The sequence below is a fragment of the Cetorhinus maximus genome, chromosome 25 (assembly GCF_964194155.1).
Source record: "Cetorhinus maximus chromosome 25, sCetMax3.hap1.1, whole genome shotgun sequence".
Lineage (NCBI taxonomy): Eukaryota > Metazoa > Chordata > Chondrichthyes > Lamniformes > Cetorhinidae > Cetorhinus > Cetorhinus maximus.
In genome coordinates this window covers 21,392,982-21,413,173 of record NC_135903.1, presented here as the reverse complement: position 1 = coordinate 21,413,173, position 20,192 = coordinate 21,392,982, and the positions used below count along the sequence as shown (strand labels likewise).

Sequence of the window (20,192 nt, the reverse complement as noted above, 5' to 3'; positions counted from 1 at the left end):
CGGCAACTTTCAGCTCACTGGCTGGTGCGGACAAGGGGGGTTTGTCTCTTTAACAGGCCCCTGGGCCCATCAAACGGCACCTCCCAGGTCTGCCCACCCCCAGTTTCCCTTTCAACCTGGCCTGTCTACCCTGGTCTCCCACCCCCCCAATTCTTTTGCTCCAATCTCCTAGCTTGATCCCACCAAGACTCCAGTCCGCCATTTATCTTTCACTCTCCTTTCTTGTGGCTGGGAGCTGTCACTGCTGGGACTGTAAAGTTGCTGGCCACTCATTGGCCGGTAGCTCTCGGAGGTGGGACTTCCTGCCCAGATGAGGAATTAAATGTCTGTGCAGCAAGCCGCCAGACCAGTAGGGAGCTTGCTCCTGAATTTTCAATGATGGAGTAGGGGACCCTAGCACCTTGTAAAACCCAGCCCCTTGTTCCTTCTACAGTCTGTAGATAAGCAAAAAGATATTGTTCATTCACATTAAAGTACAATGGCAAAGGTCCATTGTTGGCTGTGGCTCAGTTGGTAGCGCACTCACCTTTGAGTGATAAGGTTCTGAGTTCAAGTCCCACACAACCCTTCAGCACAAAGATCAAGGCTGACACTCCAGAGTGGCGCTGAGGGAGTCCTGGACTCTGGGATGAAACATTAAACTGAGACACGTTTGCCCTATTAAAATGTGAAAGATCCATGGCACGATTCCAAGGGAGAGCAAAGGAGTTCTCTCTGGTGTCCTGACCAATAATTATCCCTCAATCAACATCAGATAAAACAGATTATCTGGTCATTATCACATTGCTGTTTGTGGGAGCTTATTGCGTGGAACTTGGTTTCTATAGGCAGAATTTTGCCCTTGTTGGGTGGGCTTGGCGCGGGCAAGCGGGGGTGGTCGGGAAGCTGACCTCCGTCTGCGATCGGGGCCAGATCGTGATTTCATGCTGGCAGGCTTTAAATGCAGCGCTGCCTTTGAGGGGAGTGGGAGAGGAAAGCAAGCGGGGAGCTTCGCGCATGGGCAACACGCTGGAAAAGCTCCGAGGCACAGAGCTGCCTCAGGGAGATGATGAGTTCTGAAAAACAAAAATAAAGAATTTTTAAGTGTTAAGAAACCTTTGCCCTCATGTGACTCTGTCACATGAGCAGCGACACGTTATGAATGGGATGTAAAATTTTTTTTATTTTATTTTTATTTGCTATTGGAAACCTCATCCCACCCATGGGTGAGGTTTCCTAAAAAGTGCAAAGGCCACTTGGCCTTTTCATCTGCCCACCAACCATAAGGTTAGAGTGGGGTGGGGGGGCAACAAAAAATTTAAGTTAATTAATACTTTAATGGCCTTTTAATAGGCCTTCTAATTGTCGGCAGGCACGCTGCCGACCGAACTATCGTGTGACTGCGCATTGACGTCGGGACGCTCGCCCGATGTCATCACGCTCAAGCGGGTCAGACACGGGCCCGCCTGCCGAGGTGAAAATTCTGCCCTATGTTTCTTACATTAGAACAGAGATTACACTTCAAAAACTGACTGGTTGCATAAAGTTAAAATTCAGCTCTCTTTTTTCCTTTTTATTTCCAGCATGAATTCAACTACATCACACACAGAGCAACGGGATGTGTCAGAGCAATAATGACTGGAAAATTACACTCAGCATCTGTACATTGCTCTACAGCTATTGATTTATCCAAATAAGGTTTTGTTTTTCAAGGAGCAGCTTTTGAAGGTAAGTTAGAAGGGAGGCCTAAGCAGGGCACTGAAAGAAAACGCAGCTCACTAGATCTTGAAGACCACCTTGGAGTCAGTACCACGGTGATTTCAAATTCAAACCAATGTGTGGCAATGTCTTAAATGCTATTAATTATTCCCTACGTTGCGCAGAGAATGAAAGGGAGGACTTCATTCAAATAGGTGATTTAACATAATTACATATCCCAAGAAGCATCACAGGAACTTTATCAAACAGAATTTGAATGAACCGCAAAAGGAGACATTAGTACAGGTGACCTAAAGCTTGGCCAAAGTGGAAGCTTTAAAGTGTGTCCTAAAGGAGGGGAGATGGAGAGACTCAAAGTCGAAATTCCAGAGCCTAACTGAAGGCATGGCTGCCAATGGTGGAGCAATATTAAAATCAGGATTTCGTAAGCTGCTACAATTGGAGGAGTGCTAAGATCTCAGAGGGTTGTAAAGCTGGAGGAGGTTACAGGGATAAGGAGGGGTGAGGTCATGGAGGGATTTGAAAACAATGATGGGAACTTTTAAATTGAGGCTTTGTCGAACAGGGAGCCAATGTTGGTCAGCGAGCATAGACGCAATGAGTGAATGGCATTTAGCCCAAGTTACAGTATAAGCAGCAGAGTTTTAGATGATTTCAGTTTATGGAGGCTGGAAGATGTGAGGGTGGCCAGGAGAGTATTAGAATAGTCAAGTGTAGAGGTAACAAAAGCATGGATGAGGGTTCCCACAGCAGTTAAGCTGAGGGAGGGATAGAGACGAGGCCATGTTACGGAGGTAGAAGCAGGTGACCTTGGTGATGCCGGGTACATGCAGTCAGAAGCTCATTTCAGGGCCAAATAAGATGCTAAGGTTGCAAATAGTATAGTTCAGCCCCAGGCAGATAGAGGGATGGAGTTAGTGGCTAGGGAACAGAATTTTTCATAGAGTGTGAAAACAATGACCTTCCCAGTTAGAGGAAATTTCTGCTCATCCAGGACTGCCTGTAAGGCAAGTCATATGATAAATCAGAAGTAGTGGGTGGGTGGAGAGAGGTGATGGTGAGGTAGAGCTAGGTGTCAACGTAAAAATGTTTTTGGATGATATCGCCATGGGGCAGCATATAGATAAGAGAAAGGAAGGGCCAAAGTGCTCAGTAGTGTCCTAATTATTGGTATTATTACAGTAGTTTCCAGCATTATAACAGTAACCACACTTCAATGAGTACTTCATTGTTGTAAAGTGCTTTGGGACATCTTAAAGCCTTGGCAGGTGCTATATAAATGCAAGTCTGTCTTTCTTATATTGCTACTTTTGCACTGATGCGCACTAAAAATTACTTGGTATCAACTCAAAACTGCCAGTTTAACAAATGATATATGCCATTTCATATCTAACAGCCACTTGAGTATGTCAAAAATTTTAATAATTTACTAGCTCTTTTAATATGTACAAGAAAAGGGAGAATTTGAATAGTTTACTTCTAAATTCATGGATGTTTAGATTAGCAGGAGTTACAACCATTTCCAGAAATCAAGGTTTACGCCAGGAGTTTGCATCATGTAGTTCTCTAATATCTCATTTGCTAATCCCAGCTCTTTCCAGTTGGATCACATTAAGATGAAAAAGAGCCTAAAACAGTTAAGTCAAGGAAAGTAAGAGCCAAGCTTTTATTGTGGAGATAAAAAGCTAATCATTATGCTACACTTAACAGATCAAATGATTATTTTAAATCATCGCTGTGCCCTAAATAAACCTGTTTGAGTGGAATACCTACACCAGGGTTTTTGATGATGCCTTTGGTTTGAGGGACAGGTTTAATGGTTGCAACCATTTCTAATATAGCTGAGACGATAAATTATTCTGAATGTGCTAGTGGAAGCTAATATTTTATCATGAGAATCAATAGCTGACAAAATTGTCTTAATTCTATGCATCTTAAGTTAAAGTTAGTTTTAAAGATGGCTTTACTGAAAAATTATATTGAATAAAGGTCAAAAACCACGATAATTCTAAGCAAGGTGCATTTTGGGGTAGAAATGCCAAATTTTCGTCTTGCAGCTCCCGGTAGTCTTTTTTTTTGGCATTTTTGTTTTTAAAAAGGCTCTTCAAATAAAAAGCTTGTCAAGCTCTAGTTTAAGATATCACAAATAGACTGTGGCTCATAACTATCTTCATGACCTCTATTTCTTTGACATCTTACAAGACATTTTATCCATTTGTTACATGGGGAAGAATTTTCCTGTCGGCGAGCAGGGGGCAGGGCCCGCTCACCAATGCGTAAAATGACGCGGGATGACATTGGGTGGAACTCCCGACATCACCCCGCGTAATTTCCATTTTCAGGTCGGCGGGGGCGCGGCCGGGTCAGCTACGCGCCCGCAGACCTGTCAACGGCCTATTGAGGCCATTGAGAAACTAATTAAAATCATTAATGGACCTGCCCGTCTAACCTTAAGGTTGGCGGGCAGGCCGGGAGCCCTGGCGGGCTTCAGAAAAAGCATCAAACCTCATCCACGGGCGGGATGAGGTTTCATGAGGGTATTTAAATTTTTTAATAAAGGTTTCAAAAAAAGTTATGGATGTGTCCCCACTCATGTGACAGTGTCACATGAGTGGGGACATGTCAGGGGAATTTTTCTATCATTCATATTATAATTTTTAACTCGGAGCCAATCTCCCTGAGACAGCACTTAGCCTCAGGGAGACCAGTGCGCTCTTTTGAGCGCATGCATGGAAGAGCGCACTCTCGGCTGAGGGAATCCCCCCACCCCCCCGCACAGGGAGCGCATAGCGCTTCCTGGCAGACGTCATGTAAAATGGCGGCGCGCCCCCAATTGGGAGCGCCAATCGGAGGCGCGCCCGCCCGTGCCCACTCCTGCGCTTCCCCCCACAACAGGGGGAAAATTTTTCCCATGATGTTTGCTATCAGCCCATGGGATGTACAGTTATCAGTTTCTGACTAATAACTTATTTCAATATAACACTTTACAGTTCGTGATGTTAGTGGCCACTAAGCCTGCTTACCCTTGGACAATAAAGCATTTTAATATTTCAATAAATTTGACCCTCTGTTGTGATGTATCAAGTGAAAGAATTAGTCATTAGCCAATACCAAGACTTGGCTAATCAAGTAAAATGCTGACGTACTTGTATGATTCTAAATGAAAGGAAGTGTTACCAAGATTGATGAAAAATTGTGCTGATGTTTTTGCAGAACTTTTTTCAGGATTTGACATTTGTTATGTTTCATCCAATTTTGTTTTTTTTTCCATTTATTGGGTTTCAAAAGATTTCACTCATGGACGTAACGGCCTTCTATCATCAGCGAAGAAGGAACAGCACATTCCACACATCACATTGACAGCTGCCCACGGACTTCTGCATGCTTTCGAGTGGCAACTTTCTGTCATTGGGCATCTGATCTAGTGCAGTGCCCTCTACAGGGAATCTGTGGCATGTGAGAGCTCTTCAATCAGATTGTAGAATGATCATCTAACCATGCACTGGAAGTATAAATTAGATCTGATTCATTACAAAATGATGTACAAACAGTAAAATAAAGAGAGGAAAGTAAGATTGGATTGAGAGAGATAAGAGAAAGAAAGAAAAATTAAAAAGTTCTTTAAAAAATCTCCAACACTAATTCATTTATGAAGGAATGATCTTCCTCACTTTCTAAAATTTAATTTTCAGTGCCAGAGAGTGGTTTGGCATTAATTGTGACCATTAAAATTCACTTACACTTGAATGCACCAGCCTTTTCTTTTGCTGCCATACTTAGGGGGTAACTAGTGAAATGTACAGCAACGTCATAGCTTTGCATGGATTTCATTCACTAGTCTGTTGGCAAGATAATGGTATAGCACAGCATGTGGAGGAGCAAGGTAACTCGGTCAACAATTTCTGCATATAGGGAACCCCCTTCAGAAGTTGGTGTCTGATTTACTACATAATTTTGGTGAACACTGTTAGTCTCACCATTACCCTCAAAGCAAAATCCAGGCCATTGTTGATAAACCGAGTTCATTGTTTCTCTGAGTTAGGCTTTCTCTCAACGATCTGTGTTAACAGCATAAAGGAAGTTTCCATAGGTATTCTGAATCTTGTATGAACTGAAAGCTGAACCCTCATGATGCCATAAGACTAATAATTACTCCTCAAACTTGGAATATGACACCAGATGCCATGTAGAATGATTATTACATTCTCTGTTCTAAATGAAGGTAAATACCATATATCAAGCCAATAAGTAAAGCTTTACTTAAAAGTGGAATTTATTTACAAGTAAAATTATAAAGAGAAACAGAAAGACACAGCAAGTAACTAGTAATATGCTACTTTCTTGTATGATATATAAGCTGCTTTAAGAGCAAAAACTACAGTTCAAGGAGCTTGTATTTTTTTCAATAGCTTTTTGCTAACTAATGTTACACAGAAGATGATTTTCATGGAGTCCCATTTAATTGCTTCATATGGCAGAGACATTACAAAACAGGAAACCGAAAGCTATGGGACAGAAAATAAATTAAATTGTGTGTTCTTTATTTGAAGTAAAAGTAGCCCTCAGCCCAGTCCATCTGTTTATGGCATCTCCTAGGCATTGAAATCACACTTGAACTGACTTTTGTACACCTGCCAACTCTTTTTAACAATGTACATCCTGAACTTTTACTGGAAGAAAGCTTCCTTGCTTCTTTAATCGCTTAATGTATAATTAACTTGTCTGTGGCTCACAAACTTTAACATTTGCCAGTAACTACTCCAATGTTTGATTGGATAATTTTCATGTCAAATTCAGTGTACCCCATTGTAATTCAGAAGGCCATTAATTTGATTAACACTTAGAACCAAGCTTCTGCATTTTCATGGATTTATATATCAAACTGCCAGAGCTGAAACTCGCAGACTTCAACCTCTATTTTGATGTTTAATAAGCAGAACTAGCTGTCATTATAATTCCACTTATTTCAAAACATCGTAACATAAAATTTCTAAAGGTTTCCTATTTGAGCCAGAATGCAAGGGCAGAGTCTTCTGCCTGTCGGTCGGGCGTGGGCGGGCACGGAGCCATTCGCTACCCGCAAGTGGCGGCGTGCTGCCATTTTATGTGGGTAAGCCAATTAAGGCCCGCCCAGCATGACACGTGCCCGGTAGTGCTCAGCACTAACTGCGCGTGCGGTGGGGAGGAGGGAGAGTCGGGGCCTCAGGGAGATTAAGTTCAAATTGAAAGTTTAAAATAAAGAAAGACTGAAATTATTTAGACATGTCCCCACATGTGACAGTGTCACTTGAGCTGGGACATGTTTATGAAATGTGTAAAAAAATATTCATTAATTTAATGAAACCTCATCCCGCTGTGGATGAGGTTTCATGAAAAACGCGAAGGCCGCTTGGGCTCTTCGCCGTTCTCAGCGTTGAGAATTAGTTTAATTGGTTTATTAATGGCCTTAACAGGCCTTTGACAGTTCGGCGGGTGCGCAGCCGCCTCCGGCACATGCCCGCCGAACGGAAGACCTGAATGACGCGCGGTGACGTCGGGACGCATGCCCGACGTCACCGCATGTCATTTTACATGTCTCCATGCTGGGCCGACATGAAAATTCTCCCCCAAGTTCCACTTTCATCGCAGCTGGCAAAAATCGTACCAAGGTAAAACAACAAGTAGCAAAATAACGGGACCCCATCTTATTTGAAATGGACGATTGTTCAAAAATTAACTGAATCATCATGTTTCTTTAGATACTTTATCCCCCTTTTTGACGTATAAAGATTTTCACCTTGGAGAATGACCTTTTGACGTTGACACTGGACACTGTTAAGGTTTAAGTAGCAAAAGGTGAAATCTAACAATTCACGCACAATCAGTGCTTTTCCTACAAGCACTGATTAACTTGAACATCCTTGCCTGCAGGGAGGAGTTCAAGAAGATATTCAGAAATTTCTATGAAGATTATGTTAGAGTCATTAAAGTGATCAAAAATCAGCACGTAGATTTCAAAGTTTTGCCCTTTTTATATGCCAACGGGCATGATGAATACCAGAGCAATGCTTCATCTAATTCAAAATGATATAACATTACCACTTAGCATTTATCATGTCTGACAGTAAAATAAAATCTCTGAAGCTGGCTTCTACATTACAGTGCTTACTGAATGGTAACACACCCACAATCAGAAAGCTTTATCCCAGCCTACTTTCAATTACAATTTTGACATGATCCCAAACAATATTAAATAACCTGTGGGTGTAAGTGATACACTTGCCTGATATTTCAGTCAGATAATTGTCATTCACTTTGATCGATTTCAGTCATACCTTGACATCAGGAGCTCTTTTCAATAAAAGGTCACAAATGGAATGTGCGGTCTAGTTTAGGCTGTACCAAAATCTTTACTATCCTGACCTTTTAATGAATAATTCAGCGTATACCACTGCATCTTTAGTTAATGATGGATTCTTAAGTCTGTCATATATTTGCGATTTCACGTGTTCATATGGCAACGGTCCAATATTAGACCTTTCTTACCTCTCATTCCCCCAACACTACAATAAAAATTAACTCTAGCATAATCTGTAGAAGTTTTGGCTTTTGCAATGACTTTGGACAGAGGTTGAAGTTCTGCCATGTTTCCACTTTAATTCTGGGGGCTGGTTTCGGGGTGTCTTCTCACCTTCTTCCAGGGTTACACCAGAATCCTGTGCAACATTACATATCCTATACCATTAAGGTCTATAAAAGGACAGTGTAAGATGTGTGGCCACCTGCAGCTTCTGATGCCACAACTTCACTGGAAATGCGGCAAAAAACCCGTTTTACATAATTAAATGAAGATTCAGCTGCACGCCCAGTGATGTTACAGTAATAGTGTGCAGGAAGAACGAGAAAATTCAAGGTCAATCTCTTTTATGTCGACAAGGTATGAATCCTTAATTAGGATTTAGTCCAAAGCACATTCACTTATGTTGAACTACTCTTGAACTTGGGCCTGCCTGGAATTCAAATAAGAATGGAGTTCAAGACCAATGACTGAACACTGTTTTTGAAATCATTTTGTTCCAATAACTTGATAGTAATGGGCTCAAAATGATTACCTTCTCTATTTATCTGAATATCTGTCAATAGAATAGTGCAGAGTTCAAATATAATTCTTCAAGCATACAGAAACTGCTTTGGAGATTTATTTGGATTGATTTAATGTCTTTGTCCCATTATTAAGTGTATTTTTCCTCCTATTTTTTCATCTTCATAAAATGTCCCTCAAAGAGATAGAGGGCTGGTGACGGCATCTTCTCATTTTCCTTCTGCAGGGAGGTCATTGGCTTCTCCCCTTAGTGAGGCTGCTGAGATCTGGATTTGGCAGGGGAGCGAGGCATCAAATCTTTGTTGCATCAATTTGGGGCATTGTATAGTTTCGCTCCAGAACACTTTGTCACTATGTTCCAACAGAGACATGAATTTTAACAGAAAATGCACTGGGAACTGTGGCCCTGTGCACAGGAGCTGCCCTGACCAAGACACTTATGACACTCTCATCTATAATACACTGACATGTTCACTGAAACTTAGTTTGGATTCCACCAGAACCACACACCTCCAACTGTTATAATAGCCATGATGCAGACAAGAGGAGAGGTGAGAGTAGCTCCCCTTGATATCAAGGCAGCAGTCAAAAGATTATGGCAGCAAGGGGCCCTAATTAAACTGATCAATGTTAAAGGGGCAGTAGTCCACTGACTACAGTTAGACCTGATCCAGAGGAAGATGCTAATGGTTGTCAGAGGTCAGTCATCACAGTTCCAGGAAATCATTGCAGGACTTCCCCAGGAAAGTTTTCTTGGTCCAGCCTTTTCAGCTGCTTTCTCAATGACCTTTTCTCAAATATACTGTTAGGGGTGGGACAATTTACTAATGATTTTTCAGTATTCAGCTCCATTTACAACTCCTTCAGTGATAAAGTCCATGTTATTCTACAGCAGAACATGGACAACACCAAGCCTGGGCTGACAAGTGGCAGCCAACATTCCTGTCAGCTGTCAGATAATGATGATCTGAACCACTCAGCCACCTCCTCCTAAATTTCAGCTACACCACTAGCACTCAAGTGCTCCACTTACCAATATCACAGGATCATCACTGACTAGGGGCTGGATGAAACAGCCATACCAGCGCTGTGGCTGCAGCGGTTCAGCAGAGTTTGAGGATACTGAAACAAATGGTTCATCTCCTAACCCCACAATGCTCATCCACCATTTACGAAGCTCACGTTAGAAGTATATTGAGATACTCACCTGGATGACAGCAGCTGCAATAACATTCAAAACCTTCAACACCATTCAGGACAAAGCAGTTCTTCTGTCACTGGATGCTACCGCCAGTGAACTTTGGCTTCAGCACGTGCAAGCTACAGGATGCACTGCAGCAACTCACTGCTATTACTTTGCCAGAATTCTCCCTTCCCTACAACTCCAAAGTGCAGATGCAGTGATGTTGTAGGAACACTGGCACCTTCAAGTTCATCTCCAAATTGTGCACTACCCATGATTTGGTCATATTATTGGTGTTCCTTGTTTGTTCCTGGGCCACTGCCATGGAATTCCCTGTTTACACTACTGTGGAGCACCATCAGTACAAAGGCTTCAATAATTGAAGGAGGAGACCCACTATTATCTTTTCAGGGCAACTAAGGATGGGCAGTAATTATAATCATGCCAGTGTCAACACAGACTAAGTACAAATACATATATTTGAAAAAAAAAACAGTTGATTTGTTGTGTGCTGATCTGTGTGCTTCAGTGTTGAGGAGAAATGCAACAGGGAGCACTGCAGCGATTCCGTCATCTTATATTCCGGGTAAGAGTGTAGCATTTCAGATATTGCTTATGTACTGGGGCTATGAGAGAGAACTGTCCACATTGGACACTGAACAAAGTTTCCAGAGGAGGGTCATACCAGATACTGCACACAGAACAGCACTTCCATGAAGTAAAACCATTACTTTTTTTATATAAAGCTCCAGGGCAAAGATAATAAGATTCTGATCGTCTACATTGTTATACTTTAGCCAATGGTCCATCTATATTGAGTATACTATCTCTTCCATTTTTTTCACATCATCATTTTGTTTTGACGGTGCCAATTCCTGCTGGTGTATGGTTTCTGGGCAATTAAAGTCTCAATAATTTACCCAAAGTTGGCACTGTTCATTTGAATGGCTGGATGGGTAAGGAGTGTTCATCAGCTATTTGAGCTGTGGACACCAACACTGCCAAGCCTGCACTCATCATTACCCAAAGTCCATACATACACATTTCTAGTAGCAGCAGCACCAAGATAGCATTTGTTGGTAATCCCATTGTTTCTGGGGCTGAAACTATAGAACGGATAGTGGCATAATAACTGAGAAACCACAAATGACTTTGTACACTATATTATAACGTGTACCCATTCACAACTGAAGATGTATCAAGTTGCTGGATCAAATATTTGTGTTCAGGAGCGTACAGAAGAGGCACTTGTCTAAGTGTGACAAAATTACCACCTACTTTACATTGTTACAACACTGCCAATAACCTGTGTATGATTATTTTACTTCAATACGACTGTAGCTTTGCAAAATGTTAAGTTTTCTGCTTTTAGACAATGCCACTATTCTGAATGTTACTTTGGGCAACCACGGAAAAGATGCCAGTCTGTGACTAATTTTCATTATTGCACAATAGCTGCTTAGGTGGTAGTGATCGTTTTCAGTTTCGCAACATCCATTGATCTTCTAGCCAAGCTTCAGCCCCAAGTGTGACAACTCACACAATGTGCCAGTCCCAGTGTGGCCTTCTGTACAACACTACCACAGCAGCATGATCATTTACACAGTTCCAGAATGCTGCTAATTTAGTGTGGGACCATTCATACTGTTACTCAACACTTGTCCCAGTATGACCATTTATGCTAGCTCTACTGCAATAATTTATGCTGTTGAACATCACCAGTCCCAGCTTAACCTTTTATTGTTTTAGGGAGCATCAATCCAATATACCTATTTGTGCTGTTCCACAAACTGTTTGTTTATTCTAAAAGTGCTGCAAAACAGACTTATAAGCAATATTAGAACTCTTGGAATAAAAGGAGCTGTAGCAACATGGATACAAAATTGGCTGAGTGACCGGAAACACAGAGTTAACAGTTACTTTTTTTCAGACCGGAGGGAAGTTTATAGTGGAGTTCCCCAGGGGTCAGTATTAGGACCCCTACTCTTCTGATATATATTAAATGACCTAGACCTTGGTGTACAGGGTACAATTTCAAAATTTGTAGATGATAGAAAACTTGGAAGTATTGTGAACTGCAAGGAGGTTAGTGTAGAATTTCAAAAGGCCATTGACGAGTTGGTAGAATGGGCGGACAAGTGGCGGATGAAATTTAATGCAGAGAAGTGTGGAGGGACTCATTTTGGTGGGAAGAATGCAGAGAGACAATATAAAATAAAGGTTACAATTTTAAAGGGGTGCAACAGCAGAGGGACTTGGGTATGTACATGCAAAAATTATTGACAGTGGCAGGACAGGTTGAGAGCATAGTTAATAAGTCATATGACATCCTGGGGCTTTAATCAATAGGGGCATAGAGTACATAAGCAAGGGAGTTATGTTAGACCTGTATAAAACACTGTTTTGTCCTCAACGGTGTCCAGTTCTGGGCAACACACTTTAGGAAGGATGTGAAGGCATTAAAGAGGGTGCAGAAAAGATTCACAAGTATAGTTCCATGGATGAGGAACTTCAGTTGCGTAGGTAGATTGGAAAAGCTGGAACTGTTCTCCTTGGAGAAGAGAAGGTTGAGAGGTGATTTGATAGAGGTATTCAAAATAACGAAGGGTCTGGACAGAGTAGATATAGAGAAGCTGTTCCAATTGGTGGAAGGATCGAGAACCAGAGGGCACAAATTTAAGGTAAAAGGAGAATTACCTGGAAAAACTCAGCAGGTCTGGCAGCATCGGCGGAGAAGAAAAGAGTTGACGTTTCGAGTCCTCATGACCCCTCAACAGAACTGAGTAAAGTTAGGAGAGGGATGAAATATAAGCTGGTTTAAGGCGGGGGGGAGAGAGAGAAGTTGGGGGGGAGCGGGGGGGTGGTTGTAGGGACAAGCAAGTAGTGAAAGGAGCAGATAATCAAAAGATGTCACAGACAAAAGGAACAAAGAGGTGTTGAAGGTGGTGATATTATCTAAGAAAATGTGCTAATTAAGAATGGATGGCAGGACACTCAAGGTACAGCTCTAGTGGGGGTGGGGTGGAAAGACTGACAGGGTATTACAGTTATAGATTTAAAAATAATGGAAATAGGTGGGAAAAGAAAAATCTATATAAATTATTGGAAAAAACAAAAGGGAGGGGGAAGAAACAGAAAGGGGGTGGGGATGGGGGAGGGAGTTTAAGATCTAAAGTTGTTGAATTCAATATTCAGCCCAGAAGGCTGTAAAGTGCCTAGTCAGAAGATGAGGTGCTGTTCCTCCAGTTTGCGTTGGGCCTCACTGGAACAATGCAGCAAGCCAAGGACAGACATGTGGACAAGAGAGCAGGGTGGAGTGTTAAAATGGCAAGCGACAGGGAGGTTTGGGTCTTTCTTGCGGACAGACCGCAGGTGGTCTGCAAAGTGGTCGCCCAGTTTGCGTTTGGTCTCTCCAATGTAGAGGAGACCGCATTGGGAGCAACGAATGCAGTAGACTAAGTTAGGGGAAATGCAAGTGAAATGCTGCTTCACTTGAAAGGAGTGTTTGGGCCCTTGGACGGTGAGGAGAGAGGAAGTGAAGGGGCAGGTGTTGCATCTTCTGCGTGGGCATGGGGAGGTGCCATAGGTGGGGGTTGAGGAGTAGGGGGTGATGGAGGAGTGGACCAGGGTGTCCCGGAGGGAATGATCCCTACGGAATGCCGCCAGGAGGGGGTGAAGGGAAGATGTGTTTGGTGGTGGCATCATGCTGGAGTTGGCGGAAATGGCGGAGGATGATCCTTTGAATGCGGAGGCTGGTGGGGTGATAAGTGAGGACAAGGGGGACCTTATCATGTTTCTGGGAGGGAGGAGAAGGCATGAGGGCGGATGCGCGGGAGATGGGCCGGACACGGTTGAGTGCCCTGTCAACGACCGTGGGTGGAAAACCTCGGTTAAGGAAGAAAGAGGACATGTCAGAGGGACTGTTTTTGAAGGTAGCATCATCAGAACAGATGTGACGGAGGCGAAGGAACTGAGAGAATGGGATGGAGTCCTTACAGGAAGCGGGGTGTGAGGAGCTGTAGTCGAGGTAGCTGTGGGAGTCGGTAGGCTTGTAATGGATATTGGTGGACAGTCTATCATCAGAAATTGAGACAGAGGTCAAGGAAGGGAAGGGAAGTGTCAGAGATGGACCATGTGAAAATGATGGAGGGGTGGAAATTGGAAGCAAAATTAATACAATTTTCCAGGTCCAGACGAGAACATGAAGCAGCACCGAAACAATCATCGATGTACCGGAGAAAGAGTTGTGGGAGGCGGCCGGAGTAGGACTGGAACAAGGAATGTTCCACATAACACATAAAGAGACAGGCATTCCTGGGGCCCATGTGGGTACCCATAGCCACACCTTTTATTTGGAGGAAGTGAGAGGAATTTAAGGAGAAATTGTTCAGTGTGAGAACAAGTTCAGTCAGACGGAGGAGAGTAGTGGTGGATGGGGATTGTTCGGGCGTCTGTTCAAGGAAGAAGCTAAGCCCTCAGACCATCCTGGTGGGGGATGGAGGTGTAGAGGGATTGGACGTCCATGGTGAAGAGGAGGCGGTTGGGGCCAGGGAACTGGAAATTGTTGATGTGACGTAAGGTGTCAGAGGAATCACGGATGTAGGTGGGAAGGGACTGGACAAGGGGAGAGAGAAGGGAGTCAAGATAATGAGAAATGAGTTCCGTGGGGCAGGAACAGGCTGACACGATTGGTCTGCCAGGACAGTCCTGTTTGTGAATTTTGGGTAGGAGGTAAAAACACGCCGCCCAAGGTTGGGCGACTATCAGGTTGGAAGCTGTGGGAGGAAGATCTCCAGAGGAGATGAGGTCAGTGACAGTCCTGGAAACAATGGCTTGATGTTCAGTGGTGGGGTCATGGTCCAGGGAGAGGTAGGAGCAAGTGTCTGCGAGTTGACGCTCAGCCTCCGCAAGGTAGAGGTCAGTGCGCCAGACAACAACAGCACCACCCTTGTCAGCGGGTTTGATGACAATGTTGGGGTTGGACCTGAGAGAACGGAGTGCAGTAAGTTCAGAGAGAGACAGATTAGAATGGGTGAGAGGAGCAGAGAAATTGAGACGACTAATGTCACGCCGACAGTTCTCAGTGAAAAGATCAAGAGAAGGTAAGAATCCAGAGGGAGGGGTCCAGGTGGAGGGAGAATATTGGAGGTGGGTAAAAGGATCCGTTGAATGGGGAGAGGACTCCTGCCCAAAGAAGTGAGCACGGAGACGAAGACGGCGGAAGAAGAGTTCAGCATCGTGCCGAGCCCGAAATTCATTGAGATGAGAGCGTAAGGGTATGAAACTAAGTCCTTTGCTGAGCACTGAACGTTCAGCATCGGAGAGGGGAAGGTCAGGGGGTATAGTGAATACCAAATTTAAGGTGTTTGGCAAAAGAAACAATGGCGATATAAGGAAAATCTTTTCACACTGTGAGTGGTTAGGATCTGGGATGTACTGCCAGAGATTGTGGTAGAAGCAGGTTCAATCGAAGCATTCAAGAAGAAATTGGATTATTATCTGAAAAGGAAGAATGTGCAGGATTACGGGGAGAAGGCGTGGGGTGTGGCTCTAGTCTGGGTGAACTGCTCCTTCAGACGTTCAGCACAGACACAACAGGCCGGATGCCATTCTTTTGTGCTGCAATCATTCTATGATTCTGTGCTATCTTATTATTTCCAGTATTTCTTAACATTATACTTTTTTTTTACTACATGGGAAAACAGATAATGACGTTCCCTTTGCATTGTCCTAATAATGTCCTTACCTCAATCAAAAGAGCACCCTCTACTGCATCAATGGGATATTTCCATTTGCTCTACCAAGCAGCTCTAGGGTCAGTTCCCTGCACCCACCGCCCCCACCCCCCACCCCCCATTAATGGGATTGCTAAACATGCCGAATTAACCCAAAGATCATAACGTGTGGAAATCTTAAATCGACAGAGGAAACTTCCATACCATCATTCTGGATGTGAATGTGAGTCAGAGTTCTGGCTGCACCAAACACTACCTCAGCCAGTTATAGACTTTATGGAAATGAAGCTGAGCAATAATATCATAGGGAAGTTAACACATTTGAATCAAGTACCTTATCTCACCATTAAAATAGCAGATTAAAGCCTTTGAAACATAGCAGGGGAACTGGATACAAATGTGTTAACCATTTGTCCAATAGTGCAACCTCCAAACTAATAATTCTTTTACGTTAGAAACAAAAACATACTTCTACTGTTCTACCTTCACAATCACATCATGCTGCTAGCCTGACTTGCCATCGATATCGTACACCTACTCCTTATCTAACCGTGGGATGTGTCGAGAGTATATTCTCTATATGGTATCAAAGGAGCATTGGTATGCTAGTATTGTGACCAAGAATATTATTGTGACAGTTGTTTGTAATGAACTGCAATGGTATCTGACACCACAAGCTGTGTCTACATAAAAATATAATTTTCACAATCCATATTCATTAACAGCACAAGGGCATGACAATAATTTAGATTTGTTGTAGCCTTGGCTTTCTTATCAAGCAACATGGAAATGTAGAAACAGTTTGTGGAGTGGGCTGTTTCTTTGGTTTTCTGTAGTGACCATATCTTTGTAAAGTACCTGGATCACCTCAAGTTGCTAAAAACTCATGCCAAGTAAATGTGATGTGTTTGGTTTGTTAATAATAAGGATGATACCTGCTGCCATGTCCACCTTGACCCCAGGAATCCAGCAATTAGTCCATCTGCCATTATAGACTGCATGGCCTAGCAATTAGCTTCACATCCCACTTCACCAGTTCAGGAAATCCTTCCCAACAACTCACGGTTACCTGGAATGATCGTCTGAGAATACAGCTTCTGATATATCTACACGAAACTGTCAATGATCAAAATCGTGCCCGTATTCCCTTTATATATACACATCTTATAATACTTAATTTTAAAGCTATCAAACTCTACACTTAGGCAACACGAGTATTGTTTTGCATTTAATATTCTGTGACGTTTAATACGGTCACATGATGTGAAATAACAGCTGGGATGTAAGCAAGTCATCAGTGTCATTTCAATGAGGTACATTGAATGGTTTGGAGCCCACTCGGGGGATATTGTATAAAATACATGCACCCTCCTTAAACACAAACTTTTTTGTTAAGGTCAAAAGTAATGAAGAATTTCCCAAATCAAGTTCTTTTTTTTAAAAAAAAAGAAAGGAAGAAATGGCAAGACTCACTGAGGTAAAGTTCTGCGGCCCACACATATCCCCTCGGTATTTGCAAGAAAGGAGCATGTCATCCAGCTGATGGCCCAGGCGGTCCATGAAATCCAGGCTGATGCCTTCAAAACTCCGGGGCGGCAGGAAGAGGCGGAAGTCGGAAAGTTTTTGGAACCACTGCTGCCTGTCTTCCTTGAGCAGCTCAATGACCAGGGGGCGAGCGGTGCGGTTCTCGGTGAGCAGCCCCAGCCACTGCCCCGCGTAGTACAGGTCACTTTTGGTCAACTGGTAAAAGCGGATGGGGTTATTGTTGCATATGGTGAGGGCGGGGAAGTTCAGCTCCTTGGTCCACTCCATGTGAAACCTGGTGTGGGACGGGAAGGAGAGCAGGTAGAGGAATCGATTGGAGGACCAAGAGATCAGGAATCCCAAGGAGGTGCAAAAGGCCAAGAACCAAACGACTCGATGGTGCAGCGAGTAGTGTTCTGAGCAGATGTATTTGACCCCGTGAATTCTTGCCTGCTTCACAAACCTGAGAGTTATCTCCCTCATGCTCTGAGCTCGGCCTCTCCCCTGGGCAGAGACTTTCTGTGCATGGGCACGGGAGCCCCTGGCTTCTTGGGCACCCTCCAAGGCCATGACCGCCCAGTGTGTCACCCCAACAGCCGCGACTTCCTCAAGGCAAAACTGAAATCTGCTTCCCCACATTCAGCCAGCGGGGCTGGAAGGAGTGACTACAGCATCAACATCCAAGTTCAGGCGGCTGGAAAGCGGATCAGGTGGTCACCCGCCAGCGGTTTTCACTACAACTTTTTCCACAAGCGGGTTGACAGCCTTCGGGTCACATCGTGCGGACTCTACCTGTAAGAGAAGAGACCCCCTTTTGTATTTCGTCAACTTTTAACCAATGCTTCAGCCTTGAGCCTGGGCTAGGACTCTGCCAGGTATCTACTTACCCTCTCTCACACATACACACACATACATACATACACACACACATACACACATACATACACACACACGTACATACATACATACACACACACACATACATACACACATACATACACACACACACACATACATACACACACATACACACACACACACACATACACACACACATACATACACACATACACACACACACATACATACACACACACATACATACATACACACACACATACATACATACACACACACATACACACATACATACACACATACACACATACATACATACACATACACACATACATACATACACATACACACACACACATACACACACACATACATACACATACATACACACACATACATACATACACACACACATACATACATACATACATATACAGAAATGTACATGTACTCACACAGACTCAGAGGTGTCAGCTGTGGCTCAGTTCATAGCACCCTCGCCTTTGAATCAGAAGGTTGTGGGTTCATGTCCCACTCCCGGAAACCAAGAACTGTGATTGTACTCGAAAGAGTTACGTGTGATCTGTTGATAACTCGAAAGAGTTACTCCCACAGACTCATGCTGCCGGTTTCAAAGGCACAGAAACTGCCTCAGCAGAAGGCGAGTCCACCATGGCTCAGGATTTGCACTGTAACCCCCATCAGCAGGTTTCAGAAGTAGTTATTAAACAGTGCGGGTCTCCGCCACGCCTGGCGACCCCCTCTCAAGCGCGGTGCCAGCTCGCAGCCTGCATGGTCAGAACTTGGAGGCCGCTCAGTGTGCCAAGCTGCCGAGGTTCCCCGCATTGTCTTCTCATCCCTCAGCCTCCGGGGTGGAGAGTGGCGGCCGGGCTGGCTTCACTCGTTTCCATGCCTACGACACACACACACACACACTTTTAATTTTTCCCTCTCCCTCTCTCCCCAAGCCCGAGGTGCGGTGGAGCCGGGTTCACTTTGAAGATCTCGTTCTAATGAAAGGACCCAGGTGCCTGCCAAATGTGTAAAAGGGGGGCAGCAGCCAATTGTGAAAAAGGACAAGGGAGCGCCCTCGCCAATAGGCTGGAAGTGGGTAATGATTAATTCATAGCCAGGCAATTCTTCAAAATAAAAGCAAACGCTCCAGTCATGTTAACCTTTTCGGTGCTTAACATCCAGTCTGCACTTTAGAACGGGGCACCAGACAAGTTTGGCACCATTCAGTGAAATAATGATGGGATGGGGATGGGGGGATTTCCGAGAGAGCTGATCTCGCCGCGTTGGATTTTGCCCGCAGCCACCAGCTAACCCGTCCCACTGAATATGCCCAGATCCCATCCTGCAACCCGAGCTGTGGGATTTACATAGAGACAGACCGAGGTTCCAACGTGAGCAGACAGCAGGGTTAAAGCGACAGCCCCCCTCCCAGCTCCAACACCAACATTCCCCCCTCAAGTTGCATTTTTCTGTGCAGCGTTCCCGGGATGGTTTTGTGGTGTTTGGGGGCTTTTTTTTAAAAAAAAAAAGAATGTGAAAGCGCTCCTTGGAATTCTGGCGAATTAGGATTGAATTTGGGTCCCATCCCAGCGCACCTCCACCTTCGGGGACCTGGCAGGACGACGGACGCCAGGATCCCTTTGATTTTTATATACCACCGGGCGTCAAAGCAACCAGGGCACTCAGCGGAGCTCATTTGGAAGGTTATGCACATCCCCCTACATTTCGGCAGGTAATGTCACAGTAATGAGCAAGCCCCTTCCCCTCTTGACGTCCCACCTTTAAGCCAGAGACTGTTGGCTCCTGTAGATTCCTACCGGGGGAGTGGGGTCTGCAAATTTGTGCACAGGAAAATTGATAGGCTTTGCCTGAAATCTTTTTTTTTTAAAAAAAGGAGCTGTTTCAGTTAAGCAATAACTCTCCGCCTGACGCGACGCTGCTCTTAAGCCCCTTATCAGTTTTTTTTTAAAATCTGATGTGCAGGGATAGGTTGCACTGGACCATTGATTCAGAATGCAGACTCCTTTAAACTTTGTTTCAAGCCCAATATGCTAAACCCTCATCTGTCTTCACCATTACAACGTTTATCCCACGTCTG

At 44.0% G+C, this 20,192-nt stretch overlaps 1 protein-coding gene across 3 annotated transcripts in view; it reads right to left on the bottom strand.

Moving 5' to 3' along the window:
- The window catches only part of LOC144667956 (acid-sensing ion channel 2-like), a 519,367-nt gene extending 499,959 nt beyond the window's left edge, over positions 1-19,408 (bottom strand). For 2 of the 3 annotated variants that reach the window (XM_078529602.1, XM_078529601.1), the window contains exons 1-2: positions 18,687-18,999; positions 17,171-18,009 (exon numbers count right to left, since the gene is read on the bottom strand). In XM_078529602.1, coding sequence (XP_078385728.1) covers positions 17,171-17,860 — 690 coding nt within the window. In that variant the 5' untranslated portion in view covers positions 17,861-18,009; positions 18,687-18,999. Of the gene's footprint in view, positions 1-17,170; positions 18,014-18,534 lie in introns of all 3 variants that reach the window. The other variant, XM_078529603.1, reaches the window with a different exon arrangement.
- Between the last annotated feature and the right edge of the window lie 784 nt (positions 19,409-20,192).